This window comes from Rhamphochromis sp. 'chilingali' (assembly GCF_963969265.1).
Source record: "Rhamphochromis sp. 'chilingali' genome assembly, chromosome: 11".
Classification (NCBI taxonomy): domain Eukaryota; kingdom Metazoa; phylum Chordata; class Actinopteri; order Cichliformes; family Cichlidae; genus Rhamphochromis; species Rhamphochromis sp. 'chilingali'.
Window position 1 is genome coordinate 24455525 of NC_137938.1, and position 18935 is coordinate 24474459.

General features: G+C 40.5%; 1 protein-coding gene across 3 annotated transcripts; it reads right to left on the reverse strand.

Annotated features, from left to right (window-relative positions):
* Positions 1-460: 460 nt before the first annotated feature.
* Positions 461-14663, reverse strand: arhgef5 (Rho guanine nucleotide exchange factor (GEF) 5). 3 transcript variants are annotated; one of them, XM_080896387.1, is made up of 16 exons: positions 14058-14661; positions 13006-13522; positions 10839-11604; positions 9352-9397; positions 8575-8624; positions 7542-7903; positions 6531-6691; positions 6046-6198; positions 3319-3448; positions 3151-3225; positions 2908-2997; positions 2605-2747; positions 2266-2409; positions 2106-2176; positions 1248-1352; positions 461-1150 (listed from the first exon to the last, which is right to left on the reverse strand). In XM_080896387.1, the coding sequence occupies exons 2-16, from the start codon at positions 13498-13500 to the stop codon at positions 1008-1010; spliced, it is 2934 nt and encodes a 977-aa protein (XP_080752513.1). In that variant the 5' UTR covers positions 13501-13522; positions 14058-14661; the 3' UTR covers positions 461-1007. The 3 variants fall into 3 exon arrangements, with proteins under 3 accessions (XP_080752513.1, XP_080752514.1, XP_080752512.1); XM_080896388.1 differs by having other exon boundaries at positions 13338-13522; positions 14058-14645; XM_080896386.1 differs by having other exon boundaries at positions 10839-13522; positions 14058-14663.
* Positions 14664-18935: the final 4272 nt, after the last annotated feature.

The window sequence follows — 18935 nt, forward strand, 5'->3', positions numbered from 1 at the left end:
TACATTTTCTATTAAAAGTAGGACAACATTTAGAACGTGCAGTTTCTATTGACATTCATTTATGAATCTGTGGTATGTTGAGCTCTCTCTCCACTGTGATATTGCTCAATGTAGCTCACCCAGTCTATCAGCTATAATCATTTGAATGTGACAGAATTATTGCAATACGGATCTCAGAGTTTAAGTCAACAGGAAAATTATTGGTCTACAACAAAGACATGAGTGATAGATTGAGTATTGTTTCCTTAATTTGTAAACCCGGGTGTGCCTGCTTGTAATAATTTATGAATGTAGTATTAAAACCATTTACTTATGTAATTACAAGGCCCAACCTGAAGTACTGTGGCCCACCTGAAAATCAGAATCCTGGCATTGTGTCCGTCTGCTGATGTAGTTCAGCTTAAAATTTAAAAGTTCAGCTTGAAATCAGCCTCAATTCATTGTCAAGTCACACACAATGTTCAAATATGTTTTTATTTCATAAGTCTGCGTTTACTGAAATGTGTCCCATGTAACCTATGAACCTCCTTGTACGTCTTGGAATTGTCTGGCAGATCTCTTATGATACATCTCATGATTTCTCTCCTGCACGCAGGGGCCCATTTTTCAAAAACCGTATATTACAACAACAAAAAATAATACAGATTCCAAGAATAATATTTCTTGGGAAAAAGTCATTTCCATAAGAAAATATTTTTTTAAAACAAATCTACTGATGTACACACAATATTTGTAATGTACTGTGCATAGCAGATAAAAACCATAATACCCACACCCCCTTTCTGGCAGTCTTCAGCAGTTCACTTTGCTGCTTCATGCAGTAAAGTGAATACATTGTTTCAACACATGAAACAAATGAGAGCCACTGCTACACTGAGATGCAATCTTATAGCATTTTGAGCTGCTGCATTGTCCTCTAGAAATGTCACTGAATGTCCATCATCTTTAATCCAGCAGTTCCTGAATCAGATAACTGAGTTTGATCCTTTATAGTGTCCACTCTCGGGTCAGGCTGTGGCTGTGGCCGCTGTCAGTTTGAGAGCATCTGACAGGTTATGACTCTTGACTCTGGAGCTGGCTATGGTTTCCAGATGGGATTTGGGCACCCATCCACGTTGCCGATCAGAGAGCTTCGTCCCTTCTACCCAGTCTGGAAAAAAGGATAGAATCCAACATAAGTGATTTCTTCAAATACTTGTAGGCATTTCTAGTTGGGAATGACAATGAAAGTAATGAGATGATCTTACTATCACTGCTTTCCTGGTGCACCAGAATGACATCAGCTTTTTCTAAGGACAACTCATCTGGCTGTTGAGCAAAAAAAGCTCGGATACATTGCATCTGTTCGAAATCTGCAAGAGGAAAAATGGAAAGGATAAAAGTTAAAGGAAGTTAACACACTATTGTCTTAAAGTTTCCCACTGTTTACATATTTAGGTTATTTGCAGGAGACTGTGGGATGCTGTCTCCAGTACTGAATGGACTGATGTGTGTTTAGACAAATCATCATGCTACAGTTGTATGAATCAAAATCTTGGGCCAAATTTAATGTTTTCCTTTGCAGTAGTCCATCCAACTATGCATCGGCTGACATTGGGCAATAGGTAGTTACATTAGTTACATTAGCATTAGTTAGTCACCAATTAACCCAACAATCGTGCTTTTGGATTATGGGAGGAAAGCAGAGCACCCAGAAAAAATGCATTAGGTGCAGGAACGTCACATTACAGACAACAGACAAGAGTCTTTTCTCCCTTTAAGACTGAGATCACTTGCCCATACAAGATTGTCTACAATGTTGCATCTAAAGGCCTCTGTTTTGAATGCTAGACTCTCCAAATCTCAGCACTGCTGTGAAAGAAAAATCTGATTTAAAAAAAAATTTCTGTTCCTATTTTTGGTAAACATCAAATGCTTTGCTTTAGCCGGATGTTTAATTTACTGTCATGTACAAATTCATATTGTTATTGATGATATAAACCGGAGAAGAATCTTTAACACACTGTTGGGTTTATTGACTGCTATAAAGGGAATTCAAGGGTTTCACTCACATTTAACCATGAACTAAACAAATTGCAACATCTAACCCAAGGTGAAAACTTTACCTTGTGCACTAGAAAAATCTACTTCAGTATGGGGCCTGGAGAGGGCGGATATCCAACGAAGCTTATCACTCCTGGAAAAATACAAATAAGATGCATCTTATACAAATTTTTATTATGCGGTAAACACTGCAGACACTACTGCTACTATCCAATCTCTTACGGTGCATCAGTCCTGAGGAGCAGGGATTTTTGTGCCATATACAACCGGAACAGATTCTTCTGTAGGGAGTGAAGTTTGACACGACAGTTCTCAACACGCAGCTCTGATACTGGACAGTGATCAATTACCGTAAATCTTCCCCCTCTGCAAACAGCAAGAGAAAAAAAAAAAAATCACAGAAGAAATGAGACAGCGGAAGGAAATACTGATTACTGAAGAGGTGACGACATAAGACAGTAGATATGAGGGTAACAGGATGAACCAAATGATAATGAGAGAGATGCTTAATGCCTTGTGATGGATTACTGTGCATTCACAAAACAGCGTGATTGTTCTTACTCCTTTGGTAGTGAAAGCAGCAAGTAGTCATTGAAGAGGTGCAAATAAGCATTTTTCTCTGTCTCCTTAAGAGAGAAATCCATCAGCTGAGTGACAGGACCTTCTCGAACCATCCTCCGAGACTGGCTAATCAAAGGAAGAGTCTGCAATAGAAAAAATACACAAAGAAAAAAAGGAAGATAAAGCAGATATTAACTGTTAATGCCAAACTATTTAAATGGGGAAAAATTAACTCCAGAGATTTGGTAGTTTTGATTGTTGAGAAGCATACTGGACACATTTGGAAGGTCGTTAATTACCCACCTTGCACTCAAAGTCCACCTTAGCACTGAGAGAAACCAGAGACTCGATGCTTTTCATTTGAGAGATGCTGTCATTACCTTGTTGAATAATCTAGAAGAGCGACAAATAAAACACTGATTTCACAACAAGTAGTCTTGAGATATTCCGCTTATTTTTAGTAACTGTAATTTTGCTATTATTTGTAAATATTCAGTGAATTTAAAAAAAAAAAAAAAAAAAAAAAAAAAAAGTGTGTCGCTGTACCTTCTCCAGTTGTTTTAGAGCTTTGATGGCCTGCGTTGCCTCCGCCGTGCCGCGTGTTGTTCTCTTGACAATATTCTGGACAGAAACAGCATGAATGTGTTCAGGTGACAAAATAGCAAAAAGGACCAAACGTCAACTAAAACTGCTGCAGAGAGCTTTCATACACACCTGGACCAGCAACTTAAGTCTTGTAATCCTTTGGAAGGGAAGCACAAGGAAGGAGCGAAGAGGAAGTCTCTGACAAACAGCATTCTTCTCTATTTTCTCCACGATCATTTTAAACCTTGGATTCTCATTCCTGGAAGGAAAAGAGAAATTTTAACCATAACTAGACAGCAAAAATTTCAGAAGAAATTTTAAGTGTGCCTATGCGGGACTTTATGTCCGACTTTAACCCGGAGAGGCGCGATTGCAGATGCTGCTCAGGTGGGTCCACCTCCCCTGCAGCGACACTGCAGACCACACCCCGCCACACACATCAAACACGTAAAATAAATATTTATCCAGATATTTTGCAAATATTTATTTTTCATTTTTTGCAGCATAGTGCTTTTTCCCCAAATATTTTTAAAATTCAGGTCAAGGCGCAAATCAAAGTAAACTGTATTTTGATCTCTCCTATATGCAGCGCAGCATACAGAGAGACAAGAGGACGAGGCTGCAAGTACATCACAATTTTGCATTCACTATTCTGTTTGTTATTTTTACACAGCGTTCTGATTGATTGACAATGGTCTACAGCCAATCTTTTGCATTATTATACAAACTTTGGTTGTGAGATTCAGATAATTATTTAATAAAAGCTAGATATTAAATGAGAATAAGAAAGAAAAGTATTTCTTTGTGCCCCCCTTTCCTTTTTAATGCCCTATCTGGCCCCCCTAGCAAAAACTTTGCCAGATCCGCTCCTGCACAGTTACCTGCTGTCAGCTGTAGAAAAGGATCCTGGTGTTATTTGTCTTTCAGAAACCGTTCATAACTTCCCTTCAACTCATTCATGTCACCTAAAAGGTAAACCTGTTTCTCCATCACCTGTTCAGCTCTGATGATTCAGTAAGGACATCTCCTGGTTTCATCTTCATGTTTCCCCTCTCACTAGGATATCCAAACCGACATAATGACCAGCAGCTTTTACAGCTGTGGCTCCAGCAAACATCAGCTGATACTAGAAATTAATATCAAATAAATTCTAACAAAAGCTGATAAAGCTTAAACGCGCTGCTGTTGTTTAGCACGATATCCGTTGGTTTCCTCTTTCTGGCGCAAAGTGGGCGATAAACAAACACGAGAGAAAAGCCGATCAGCTGATCATTGATCAGTTTCATGATTGAAGTTACAACAGGCGAGAGAGGGATAGAATGACAGCACAAGAGGCAGCTGTGCAGCGTAATGACAGAATAAATCCAGCTTTGTGTCCCCCCCCCATTCTAGCTGAAGTACGGGCCAAACTGTGTTCCTTTTCAGCTCAATACGAAACAGTAATATTTTCTCTGAATGTAGGATGATTCCGTTTGTACGGGATGGTTGGCAACTCTACTAACTAACCTTATGAATAAAATAAAGTTCAACATCAGTAACATAGCACGCACACAGCTGTATAGAAACTCTGTCATGCTAGCTAGCACGCAGTACGAGTTATTGTAACTGATTGTAAAAAGTCAGCACAACGAAACTAAACTACACCTAAACTTGGTTTATATCAGACCCAGATAGACTCCAGGTCAAAACTTCTCACCTGAAGTTAAGTTCACCTGACACTCGGACCGGTGGCCCTCGGGTCTCTGCTTGTCCTTTGTTTCATAAAACGGCTGGCCTCTGCTGGAGCTCCGCGTTAGCCACCACCAAAGAACTGAGTTATTTTTTCACATTGACCAGCATCTGGACAATTCACCACCTTCTACTGTTATACACCATTATTAAAATGAATACATAAATCATCAGCCCATAAAAATGAAAAATAAGTCCATATATGACACAGAGTCAACGAGAAAGACCGGTGTTTGTGTGTGTGTGTGTGTGTGTGTGTGTGTGTGAGAGAGAGAGAGAAAACGACATCCAGAGAGTGAGGTTTTCTCGCTGGCTTTAATTAGCCAGGATCGTTGTCAGACAGCCCGGGCTAGCTAGCTAGCTGTCTAGCTCTTTGCAGAACGTCAGAGCACTTTTGCTAATATGGGATGTCTTGATAAAACGAGCAGATATTTGAAGTTAACATCTGGCAGATCCACCACATTTCACTGAATAAATAAATCAACGGCCCATATAAACAAAAAATAAGTCCAGCTGTGACCCAGACTCATCACGAAAGGGTGAAACGAGAGAGTGAGCCGCCCTTGCTGGCATCCAGGCCGGGCTGTCGCTTGTCAGCCAAGCCGCACTAGCTAGCTAGGGAGTTAGCGGTCAGGCGGCACCAACGACATCTGAACACTTTTGCTAATATGGGATGTATTGGTAAAACGAGCAGATATTTGAAGTTTACACAGCAACATTCTCGCCTGAAAATGTCTTAAAAGTTTATTTGGTGACCTAGAAACAGTAATAAGAGCAATATAAAAACAAAGTAGTGGCCGCCATTGTTTGACTCGGCAGAGGCGTACTATGAATTGTGGGATATGGAGTTTTCCACCAAGCATACACCCTTTCCATTACCTTAACTAATGAATAGTTCGCGCAATCTAAAGAATTCCAATGGTTCCTGAAAGGGTAGACAGGCCGTACCACTCTAGGCATACCACTAGAGAGAGCCAACACACCACAAATGAAGTTTGAAATTCGTTTCAATGGGACCAAAAGATGGAGCCAACACACCACAAATGAATAAATAAAAATAAAATAAAATAAATCGATACAAGATTTTAGAACCAAACAGAGGAAACACAGCATGATTCAGTGGCTTACATGAGTCTCTGATAAGTTGCATCCTGATAGGACTGGTTGGTGAGGTAGGGCACATAGGCTTTTCTGAAGAGCGGACACTGCCGATAAATGATGTCGCAGACGGTGAAGTGCATTACATCTGATTCCACCCGCTCCTCCAGTTTTGACAGAAAACTAAAAATCACAAAGCAGCATTTTTTTTTAAAAACCAACGACTTCAAACTTTGTGCCTGCAAAGCACAATGGGCACAAGAATATCGATGCATGCCAAAACTATTACTATATATTAGTACACCTTTATTATGATGAGTAACTACAATCATGTAACTGATAAGAAGAGGTTTTTGAGCAAATGCATATTTTAATAATGAATTTGATCCAGACAGCTTTAATCTTAAATCTAACAAAAAGCAGTAAATGACAGGCTTTAGTCTCATAGCTGTATCTAAATGTAAAGACAACTATTTCAAGTAAATGCAAATGTATAGCAGAGTTATAGTTCTGACCTGTGGCTAATGGCACGAACATCAACCAGCCTTGAAAAGAGCCAGTTCTTGTCCTGAGTGGTCAGCTGTGCCCCCAGCTGTTTAGACTTGACAAAGTGGTCAACGACAATTTCCAAACTCCGGCAGTAGGAAGCTTCTGAGGTAATAACTTCAAACCTCACCTTGAAACCAAAATCAAAAGTGCGAACGTTAAGCATGTGTCAACTGCCCAAAAACTGCAGCTAATAACCACACTGCTGTCAGTCTGCTAGAGGCTGGGAAATTTCCAAGGAGCACAATTTCACAACAAGTCTTTGGGAGTTTACAAGGAAAAATGCACATGTTTATGCAACTGAATATTCTCGCAAGAGATGCACATCTGCCAGTAAAACGTAGAAAACCCGGAGGGTTAGTGTGGAATAATACAAGGAATAATTTAGACAATTTGAGTGGGGATAAGTGTGATGCAATGATAATGAAAAGCTGATTCACGTAAGTCACGTGACTTCCTATAAACAGTTTTTAAAAAGCTGACAACGTAAAATGCAATCTGAGCACTTGTATGAAACATTGAGCAAAAAGAGCCGAATCACTACAATCTTAAGAAAAACTCAAAAGAAACAATGAGTAAGTCTAGAAATGTTAAAAACGGCATTTAAGTATCTGGAGGAGTCTGAATTTCCACTACGCAAAAATGTTTTGCCAGTTTTTTCCCCAGAAATGCAAATACAGACTGTTACACTGATCCTTAACATTTACACATAAATATCAAATTTACAATTAAATCAAGCTCAGAAGCTTAAGAGGAAGTCTGTAAGGAAAGTCACAGATAACTGTGATGCAAACAGCTGCTATTAAGACAGCCCATCTATGAAAAAATGACTAATAATATTACTGCTATTGATCATCTGATGGAAAGTTACTTGCATAATATTCCTGCTCCAGTGAAGTCTAAAGGAAAATGCATGATTTGTGATGATTTTTATGCAATCAAATGCCGACCCTTTCATATGTGGATTAAGTCAAAGTTACCTCTTGTAGCCGCCTCTGGTCCTCTGTGAGCTCATCTAGCTCAGCACTGTTCCTGACCCCCGGCAGATCTCGCCACAGCGAGGACGACTGTGAGATTGACAGACGTGGGGAAGAAGCTCTACGTTCACCCCTGGGGCATTCAGGGAGATGCAAGCTTTGGATAGGGAAAGAGCCTGTGTGGGAGAAGGACTTGGGATGTGGTTGTGGGGGAATGGGAGGAAGAGCTCTGCGGGCAGGAGGAGGTGAGGGAAGAGGAGACGAAGTTTGGTCCTCACTCACAGAGAGGAATTCAGAACGAGCCTGACGCAGGATCTCAGAGTTCTGGGCTGCCTCACTGTATTGCTGATAGAGTTGTGCAGCATCTGGGTGAGAGGCAGGAAGAGAGACGAATAAATAAAGAGTGCACGAGAGAAAAATAAGGTAGACATTTTTTTTTTTAAATTAAAAGGAGCAAAGGAAAACAGGCCAGACAGGAACAGCACTACCCATAAGGAGCTGTTTGCATTTGTCTTTGCATTCCAACAAGTAGGTGTGTGGAGGCAAAGTTGTAGAAGCAGCTGTGTTTCCTCTCAACATGTTAGAAAATATGAACGCTTGCAGAAACACGCCTGTGACTTTCAAATACACCGGTATATACAGTGCAGCCAAAGACACATTACTGCCCCATTTCTCCCAATATCCATTTCATAATATCATTAGGCAAAAGGACCACTGCCATTTTAGATCTTTTAAGTCATCATTTATAAACGTGACAAGGCACTAGTATACAGCACTCGAAGTTTATGGCCTTTATAGTTATAAGCCAATGAATCACACACATTCGAGGGAAATACTCAAGTTGCATCACACTTTTCCCGACTGTAATTAGAGCAGAGTACAACCTGTCACTTTGTTACCGACATATTGTTGCCTTCTTCCAATGAATCATCGTAAGAACTGAGTTGATGTGCTCGGCTTGTATGTAAAGTATATATAATGGGCTACTTTAAAAAGGTAAAGAAGCAAAAAAGACAGGTAGAGCAGAGATACTCACTGTAGAACCTTGAATTACTTTTCTGTCTTTCGATTGTGCCCAAAAGATTCCTACAGCGACAGGAAGGAAATTAAATATAAGAAATGTGACATGACCTATTTGCATTAATGAGTAAATTATAGGCATTTCTCTTTTATTAATTTACATTACGAGTGACCTTTCACTGAAATATGTACAGTACTTAACAAATTTATTAGACCACCACAGCCGCCCTAACAGCATTTGCCCAAATCCTTTTTTAATGCTTCTGTAATATCCAAACCTTTTAATCAAAATTATATTTTTAATACTAAAACGAATTATTGTGGCTTTCCACCAATGTTCAAATTTACTGTTTTACACAAAAGCAGAAAAAAAAAACAGCACAGTAAAGCATATTATTATTCTTTGAGATGCCAAATTAGTAATTTAATTACATTCATTAACAGAAAAATGATTATATATGCTTGATTACTTAATTGATATGAATTAATTGATAGCTATTCTGAATTTTCAGAGAACTGCAGAGTGCCAGTTCAAATTTGTTATTTGCCCTAATAAATAACAATATACCCTTTTTAGTTTTAAACACAAGCTGTCTAATAAATTTGTTAAGCACTCCCAAACTCAAACAACACAGTTAAGACAAGTTAAGACAAGACTGTTCTTAATATCAGGTACATCAAATGTTTAAAAAAAAAGAAGAAAAAAAAAGAGCATATATATGTGCATCTGTACACACACACACGCACACACGCACACACACACACACACAGTATATGTGACAGTTATTCTCACCTCAGCCCCATTTCGCTCAAGCTTTTGCTCCGATCATCCTCATCATCTGCAATATAAAAGTATCCATTTGTTGACACATTGTACAGCAACATAGTTGCATTTAAATAGGCAATAATTTAAATAAATAAGCTGGTTAATTTAGTAAGCTTGATAAATAACTGAAGAGATTAGTGTGTCCAAAGCTTATTTCTTGTGTCTTTCTTGTGGCTCAACTGTGACTTTTTAACTCCTGCTCTGGGTTTTCCCGGGGCAGGAGTTTGTCCATCTCCACCTACTCTTATCTCCTCCCACTACCTGTATACTCAACATTGACGTAGTTTCCAATGAAGGTAGCGTTTTGTGCTCAGATCGGGGTAATGATAATGTTCACTGAAGTCTGCCTATGATCTGAGGTCCCCGTGACTGATTCAAAATAAATTAAATTAAATTTAAAAAAATTATTAAAAAAAAAAAAAAAAAAAAAAAAGGAGCAAAAATAAAAGTAAAGGCTTCAAGTAAGTGGAAATGACAAGATGACTATTAAGTAAAATTCATTTAAAAAAAATAAATAAACCAACACAGTCGTGAAGCATCATTTGGTGCATGAGTAAATCCTGAGACGTTTAAATCTAGTTTCCTCTGAGGTCAGTCTATCTTGAAATGTCATTGATTAAATGATTAAAATTTCATGCGTTGCCATTTGATTTGAAAGAGGAAAGACGTTTTTTTTGTTTAAAAAAAAAATGAGTAAAAAGGAGGGAGGTGAGGTAACTATGCAGCTTTCCTGGAAACATTAGGACTGAACTGAGAAGACAGCCACAATGTTTCCATCCTCAACCTTCTTTCTTTACCTGTTGCATAAAATACTCTGGTTCTGCGATCCCTTCCAACACCTTCATCTTCTTCCACGTCTACATTTCTTCTTTGAGTTGTTTTATGGACTCCCTTTCTTCGAGACGGCTCTTTGGAACCCAGTTTCTGAGAACTGTAGGAGCTCTCCAGATTCCCTACTTGCCCTTCTGCCTCTACGCAATTCACCTCAGTCAGTTCTGGTACTATCACGTCCACTGCATTAACCCTATCTTCAGGCTCCCTTCCTTGTCTTTCTTCTTCACTTTCATCCCTTCCATAGTCCACCCCCTGGCTCTCACCCTCACTAGAGGGGCACAGGAGCTCAGACTCGCAGTCATGATAAAGAATAGGGCAGCTGTTAGGCTTGTAAAGGGTGTTGTTCGCACTTAAATACATCTCTGCTTCCTTCTCTCTGAGTTTTTCTTTTTCGCTTTCTTTCAAATTAACCTCATCGTCTTCAGTTTCACTGACTGTCACCTTTATGTCTGACTTTCCTAACTGAACTTCACCAGAAGGCTCTAAAGTTGTTTTGTCCATGCTGCAATCTTCCTTCCTTTCTGATTCTAGCGCCGTGTCAGCATGAGTGTGTGTATGCGTTACAACATGCATAGCCGTGAACTGGTCAGCATGCATGTGGGCTTGGCTCTGCCCCATACCTCTCGCATCGAACAGCTCTTCCAGCTCTGGCTCTAAGTCATCTTCTTCCATACTCAGCTTAATCGCAGGTACCTCCCTTGTTTCTTCTGCAACTTCCTCTTGTGGCTTGGCGTTGCTGGTCTCAGTCTGGTTGGCAGCTGGTTGATCTTCCTGGGCCTCTGTGCTTGGTTCTTCCTCTGAATGTCCCAGGATCTCACGGACCACATTTTTAGCCCATTTAAGGTGGGGGGCTTGGGAATGCCGCTTGGGCTCCTCAGACACGCTCCATGTCCCACTCAGTCTGATCCGAATAGCTTCCACCTCCTCTGGACTCATTCCTGTAGTGTTTATCTGATCCAAGATGGGCTGCAGTTGATCTATCGCTGATTGAGAAATTGGAGTTTGCATCTCTTTTTTGTCTGTTGGCTCTTTAGTTTTCTCTCTCCATTCCTGGAGAAGTCTCTCAGTTTTTGAGTCCTTTCTTCCCATTTCAGAATATGACTGTTTCACTTTACGTCTCATTTCCTTTCTATATTTTAAATTATGAACCGCTGAAGGCGCTCTGGAGTGGATTTTGCTTTCAGTTGCTTCTTCTGTGGAGAGCCTCTCCTCCCTCTGAACTTTATGCTCACTTCCTGTGTCCCAGTTGTTTATCATTGGGTGCTCATCATTTCTACATGATCTCTGAAGCAAGTCTTTCTGAGGCTGCTGAGTGATGTCATCAACCAACTCATGGTGAGTTTCTAAATTCGTGTCGCTTCTTTCCACTCCTCCAATCTGATCAACCTGCAATGGTAAAATATTGCTGGGTTTTGATCGGGGAAGAGTTTGCCCAACCACACAGAAGACGTACTTTGGCTGCTTCTCCTCCCCCTGATCCTCCCCGTCAGCTGTTTCCACCTCCCCCACTGTCCGTCCTTCCTCCCTCTTCTGATCTCCCACAAACCCCTGGAAGCCAGCAGGTGCCTGGGTTCCACCTTCCTGGAATTCCTGACAGTCCCTAAACCCTTCTTCACTGTCCTCTCCTCCACTTGACACGGTCACGAAGCCATCCTCTGTGGATGGCATTTCATTTCTCTCTTTCTTCCACCCTGCCTCACTTCCTCCTTCACTCTCAGAGGGTGGCCAGTTATTGCTCCCATTCTCATCCTCTCTGTCGTCTACGACGTTGTCTCCTTGTTCATCCTTTTGCCAGCTTTCCTCAACCCCTGCATCATTGTCAGACCTATGTTCCTTCCCTCTCCTGATTTCCCCCACACTCTCCTGATCTGCACCGACTCCCTCCTGTTCCCTGTACTCACTTCTCCCCCCCTGCCTTCTTTCACAATCTGGTTCCTCTTTTACTGGTCGCCCATCTCTTCCTCTCTCCGTCTGGGAGTACATACTCATCTCTCCTTCTCCCCGTAGCTCTTTCCGCTCTGTGTGCCTGTTGCTGTCTACAAATTTGTCTGTGCTATTCTTGCCCCTCTGTGGCTCTAACCACATCCTTCTCTGCTCTGGCATATTGCCAGTCTTTTCTCCTTTATCGCTCTCTTGTCTCTCATTTCTTATTTGCCTTTGACTTTTATCAGCAGTTCTGTCTTGATCCCTCCATGTTTCTCTCTCTCTTTTCTTTTCAAAACTGCTGTCTCTCCTTGATTCCCGTTCTTCATACCTGTCCCTGTATATTCTGTGTCTCTTCTCATTGTCAGGATCACTGCTCCACTCTCCACTGCTGTGAGCTCGTGCTGGCGGACCGGGAGCCCACTCCTTCGGTGATCGACTGCTCCTGCCTGTTGCATCAACTATTCTAGTACCAGCTTCTTTTCCCCTCTTTTTCCTGTCTCTCTCAGGCTCGTACTCTCTTCTGTCTCTTCTATCTTCCTTTAAGTCTCTCCCACCTTCCTTGTCCTGCCTGTCAGTTTCTTTCCTTCTTTCTTTGTCTCTGTTTCTGTCTCTATATCGCTGCATTTCTCGATCTCTGTCATTTGCCATTTTGCCCATGTAGTCCCCCTCACTTCTGCTGTATTGAAGTATCAGCTCCTCCCTCTCTCTGTCCCTCCCTCTTTCCCTCCTCGGCCTTCTCTCATCATCATCACCTTCACTCCTGATGTCTCTCCTTTTCTCTCTTCTTCTTGCATTCTCATTCTCCTTTCTGTCTGCATAGTTCTCTCTCTCCTTTCTTCTGTGCGGGGAACCCATTCTTACCATTCTTCTATCCCAAGATTCATCCACCTCTCTTCTGCCGTCTTGAAACCTAATATCAGACAACTCCTGATATCGTCCCCTCTGGCGTAACTTCTCATCTTCTATGTATCCTCTTCCAGTGGGTTTCCCCTCATCCTTTTCTCTGCGTCTACCCTCATATCTTTCCTTCTCAACCTGGAATGTCCTCTCTCTTTCTTGGCCCCAGACATCAGTCTCTGCTTTTTTGGGGGGCCTGTCATTCCACCTCCTTTCCCCTCTTTCTTCATCCATCTCAGTGCACAATCTTCTATCAGGACTTGTAAGACCTTTTTTCATTCTGGGAAATGTGTCACCTTTCTTTGTCGTGCGTTCTAGCTCTCGCTTAAACCAACCAGTCATTGCTGGTCTGGGACTTGAATCCAGGGGGATTTTTCCACCTGGCTGAAGCTTGTGGTCAGACCTGCTTGTTTTTGTTAAAGTGTCAAAGAGGGTCCAACTGGGCCTTTTGGTCCCCATAGTACCATTGTTATTGGAGAACCTAGAAAAGAGCAGTCAGTGTCAGTCTCGAAATTGCATTGCATTAAGATTCAAACCAATATGTCAGATAAATGACTACGATATTGACCAAATTAAGTAAAGTATAAAGCTTAATAAAAATTTGAATGACTATTAGTGACATATCAATCATCTGGAGAGCCACAGCCTCTAAAATGTTATAACTTGGACAATAATCTGTGCGTTTTCTGTCTGCATTTTTAACAAGTTTTGCACTTTAAACAAAAATCAATGACAAGATCTTTTTTTAACAACAGGAAATCAAGAAGCAAGTCAGTGGAAGAAAGGGACACCCTTTTACAGTATTTAAGAATGCATTAGAGACCTGCAAAGAACAGCATACCAAAAGCAGCCTTCGAGAAAGCAAGGCCCAGTGACACATAGGCACGGCATGTAGCATGCAAACCACATCTCGCAGCTTAACCAGATCTAAATCTGTCTTCAAAGCAGAAGCAATTTACAGCGTGGTGTTTTTAATCCATCTAAAATAATAATAATAATAATAATAAACAACTCACCTGAATGTTGTATCCGGTGAAGATCTGGTCTCCTCCTCCTCCTCCTCCTCCCCAGCTCAGCTCAAAAACATGGGATTGCACAACACAGAAAATTCCCTCCTTGCGTTCACATTATCAGATTGACCCAAGAAAAAGTTCTCCTTTTTTAAAGAATACATACATTCAGCTTTAAATCTCCTCTGGCTTTTCCTCTGGTGAGAAGTTAATGTTTACGCCTAAAATGTCTTTGCTGCCTCTCCCCCACCTCCCGTCTTCGCTCAAATTCCCAAACAAGTCTCAACAGATTGACACTTATCTTTGCCCTCCTTTTTCTCCCAGTCTTGTCCTCGCAGTCGCTGAACAGGGAGACCTCTCATAAATCAAGCAAAACTCGAACCGAGTGCGTCCACGGCTTCACTCCTTCACTCCCGTGTTCCGCCGATGAGATCGCCTCTGTGGACCCCCCGAAAAAAAAAAAAAAAAACCCAAAACAAATCACACAATACACAACTCTCTACGCACTCCTGCACCATTCCTGTCTCACACGAAGTACAGGAAGCACACCTCCTTGGAGCGCCTCTCTTGGATCAGTGATTGGTTGATATGCGGTAGTCGGGTGTGTCTGCGCTACACACACACACGGACACACACAGCCAGGTAAGGGCGCTGAAGGAGAGTGGGGGAGGGGAGGAAGAAAGTAGGTTTGAAAATACTAACTTCTTTGGAGCAAAGCAAACAGAGGCCTAGTAAAACTTGCCTGCGTTCCCTGGAGAGGTTGTACAGAGGGAGGCAGCAGGGAGGGAGAAACACCAACTGTTCCTTATGATTTAAAAAGAGAGAGAGATGAAGCAATCACAGAGGGGGAAACTAAGGGAGGGGTGATATGTGAGTGATTTGTATAACAATGACAACTTTACTATGGTTATTAACTACTGAGAAAGCCTGACATGAAAGCTCTGAAATGCTGTGACTCACTCTCATTAGCATTGTTAAATAGAAACCCACATGATTACTGTCACACTGCCCTGTTTCACAACTTTGTTGCACTTTCAGCTGCGCTCAGATTTTATGCACTTGCTAACCGAATTTGCACAACACCACGTTTTTTAAAAACAAAAATACTGTCTGCTACACACACACACACACACACACACACACACCTGGCTAACTGCAACAGATCCAACTTCCAAGAAGTAACTACACCCCATGAGTCAACTTTACTGCATTTTACTTAAAGCTGAAAGGTGTTTCTTACACTTTGCCTTTCCCATTTACTTTATAACAAGGAAATCCGTTTACTTTAAAATCTGTCAGATGATTTTATATACATGGCCACACCTTGTTTAAATGACTTGTTCAGCACTCTGTCGTTTGAGAAGATTTTATCACTGTCAGATTTATGTCCAAAAGTAGATTCTGTTCATCTGGACGTAGCATTTTCAGTGGGAGAAACGTTTTGTCACTTATCCAAGTGACTTCTTCAGTCTCAGCTGATTGCAGCTTTCCCCAATCTTATAAACAGATTTGTGCACTACCTATTATATTAGGCATGCCTACTCAGCGTCTCACCAGTGAACTACAGGATTTCATTGCATTTAGGCATGTAGAAATGCTGACAACCTGAAGTTCAAACTGAGCATCAGAATGAGGAAGATGGGTGATTTAAATGACTTTGAATGTTGGATGGTTGTTAGGACCAGACAAGCTGGTCTGAATATTTCAGAAGCTGCTGGTCTACTGGGATTTTCGCACACCAACATCTTTAGAGTTTACAGAGAATGGTCTCAGAAAGAGAAAAAATCCACAGAGCGACACTTCTCTGGGTGAAAATATTGGTGTCAGAGGAGAATGGTCAGACAGCTAGGGACGACAGTAACTCAAATAACCACTTATAATGATAAAGAGATGGACTAAAATAGCTGAAGACCACACCGAGTGCCACTCCTGTCAGCTAAGAACGGGTAAATTCCCGTTGGGACAACATAAGCTTGGAGAAATGTTTCCTAGTCTGACGACTCTCAATTTCTACTGTGACATTCAACATGCTGTAAACAACATGAAGGCATGGATTCATCCTGCCTTCTATCAGTAGTTCAGGGTGGCTGATACAACAGAGAATGAACAAACCAAATAGTAAGACAGAGTTCTTTAAAGCAAAAAACCTGAATGGAAAGACTAGTCCATCCAGCTCATGGTCCATCACTATTCAAAGGTTGCTATAATGTGAGAAGTACAGAAAGCAAATTATAGGATTCCTTGTCAGGGATTGGCTGCATTGCACAAGCTAATGAGGATTAAAATCCACTGAAAACTCAAAGACCCTCAAAAACAGTCATATCCGAGATGCATTAATCTCATGTCACTAAAATCTGACCAATAATCTAAGAGAAGTAGTGATTTTTATGAAAGTGGAAACGTATTCATAAAACAATTGATACGCTCTTGACCTTAATTTAGATGCAAGTCCATTAGGTGATATATTGTGTGAAAGGTTAACTAAAATCTTACCAATACTGCAGGAAGAGTAGCAACTGTGAAGGGCCGCCTCGCGAACATCTCAACAAGTGTTTCAACCAGATGAGCTAAAAATGACATTTTAAAAAAGGATCTCGATAAATGCTCAATCATTCAGGCAAGGAAATTCCAGAAAGTTGATTCTGTTGATCTGAAAATGCTACATCCAGATGAACAGAGTCAACTTTCTGATATTTCTGAAAATGGTATAAAAAAGACGGTACGTACAATGTAAATGAAGTCAAAGAGCCTGATGTAGCTGAGCTAATCAGAGCATGCAGGAATGAAAGAGCTCTTATAGCACACTTACTGGTCTCAAGCATAGCGAGTGCAGCTTATTACCTTTTAGTGAAATCCAGCAGAATGCAACAGACACTGAGGGCCATAGATTCTCAAACACACAGTCAGAGATCAATCTAAAAATACTGAGGGAAGTGAAACAGTGATCAAGGTGTGTGTGTGTGTGTGTGTGTGTGTGTGTGTGTGTGTGTGTGTGTGTGTGTGTGTGTGTGTGTGTGTGTATATACATTGTACGAAAGCTGAGCAAGTCCATACTTGACCACTGTTACTAAATGAATTTCAAGTTCATGGTAATTTTAGAGGCTATTGTTTAGTTTACGCTAGAGTAGTGTGGGGGTTAATCTGCCTTTCAAAACACTGAGTAATGATTATATTTCAGTAACCTCAGTTATGCCATCTTGAAATGGAAATCTGTGTTGTTGGTCTACCAGTCATCCACAAGTAAACATTCTGACATGTGAAAGTGAAAGTACACTCTCTTTCAGCTCTAAGGTTTTACTTATCACAACATATTAAAAATTACCTGTTCGTTAGCATGTTCTCAAATTCTCTAAATACAACCTGACATTAACAGCAACATATGACATATTCCCCCATCCTTATTTAACAAAATGCAAAAGCAGCTTGTGAGAAACTACACCCCATGATTCAGTCGCTTGTAGAAGCACCTTTGGTGTCAATAACTTAAAATAATTCTTTTCTGTATGACTTTATGAGTCTATCATTTAGTTGCACAGAAATTTTGCCACAACTTTACAATGGTGCTTCGGTTCATTGAGGTTTGCAGGCATTTCTTGCACAGCTCTATTAAGGTCAGACAGATCTATTGACTGGACCATTGCAACACCTTGATTCATTTCTTTTTCAGAACTGGGATCATTGCCCTGTTGTATGACTCAGTTCTGGCTAAGATTAAGCTTTTGAACAGCTGCCCTTGTACTTGGCTCAAGAATGCTTTGGTATACAAAGGAGTTCCTCATCGACTCAGTGACTGCAAGGTGCTCAGGTTCTATGGCTGCAAAATAAACCCAAATCATCATCGCTCAACCACTGAGGTTGACAGGTGGTGTGAGGTTTTATGATTGTTTTTTTTACCAGAGTGGCCTCAAACTTCTAGTACACTGTTGCATAGGTTTTTGGGTTTGTTCAGTGTTACAATGCAGCCATGTTCATTACTGGGAAATCGACAGGAGGAACGTGCCGAACAGGCCAATGACAACATCTGTAGACTGTGCTAATCTGACATGTAGTTACTTTTCTTGGGAGGTGCACCTATAGTCACAATCCCTGGGTAATTAAAACAATGAGATACCAGATACAAGTTTTCTGATGAATTTTCTTGATGTTCAAACCTTTTATTGATCTCTTTTTCAAACAGAGCTGAAAGAATGTCTAAAACATCAGAATCAAGGCATCTGGGATAAATGTCTTGAGCTAGGTCCTTAAAAACTTTTGGGGTAAATATCTGACATATTCATGTCTCTGAATATGAATTCTCAGGAATGTAGCTCAGGCTAACACAGAATGATGGCTTGCTTGAACTATAAATATTTGGATGTCTGATTTCCAGCAGCAGATGTCTATAGTAACCAAAATTTTGCAGGCGAGGAACTGATATTTTCATCCAACTTCATTGCAATATTCATCAGGTATGATACCATGTGCCAAGCCCATAACACCCTTTTTAGATAGACAAAGTTGTTTTAATTCCATTTATGCATGCTCACTCCCCAGAAAGTAGTTTTGTTTTCCAATCAAGAAGGTGAATTATTTTTATTGTTCGGAAATGTTTTCTTAATTTTGATTCATTTCAGTGTTTTAGTCTTTTTAATGATCATGATAGGGAAGTAATACCATACAAATTAAAATACTTATTGTCGGCAGCTGACTGGCAATCATGTAGAGTCTGAGTCACAGTGAAAACCTTCACCACCTGACTAAATACTGAAACTGAAATTATTTTTTATACTTAGTCAAAAATTTTTTTTAGCTCATTTTAAATTAAAGCAATGTTGATTTTAATGTAATTTTTACTACATTTAGCAAATTTGAAAAACATGTATTTACATAAATTCATCTTATTAG

Bases quoted from the DNA above. Each gene is read 5' to 3' on its own strand.
- arhgef5 (XM_080896386.1), bottom strand. From the start codon at position 13,500: ATGGGGACCAAAAGGCCCAGTTGGACCCTCTTTGACACTTTAACAAAA. The intron at 8,625-9,351 runs GTGAGAATAACT...CTGTCGCTGTAG, and splicing joins TTGAGCGAAATGGGGCTGAG to GAATCTTTTGGGCACAATCG. The intron at 3,449-6,045 runs GTAAGCCACTGA...TTTTCCTTCCAG, and splicing joins GCAACTTATCAGAGACTCAT to GAATGAGAATCCAAGGTTTA.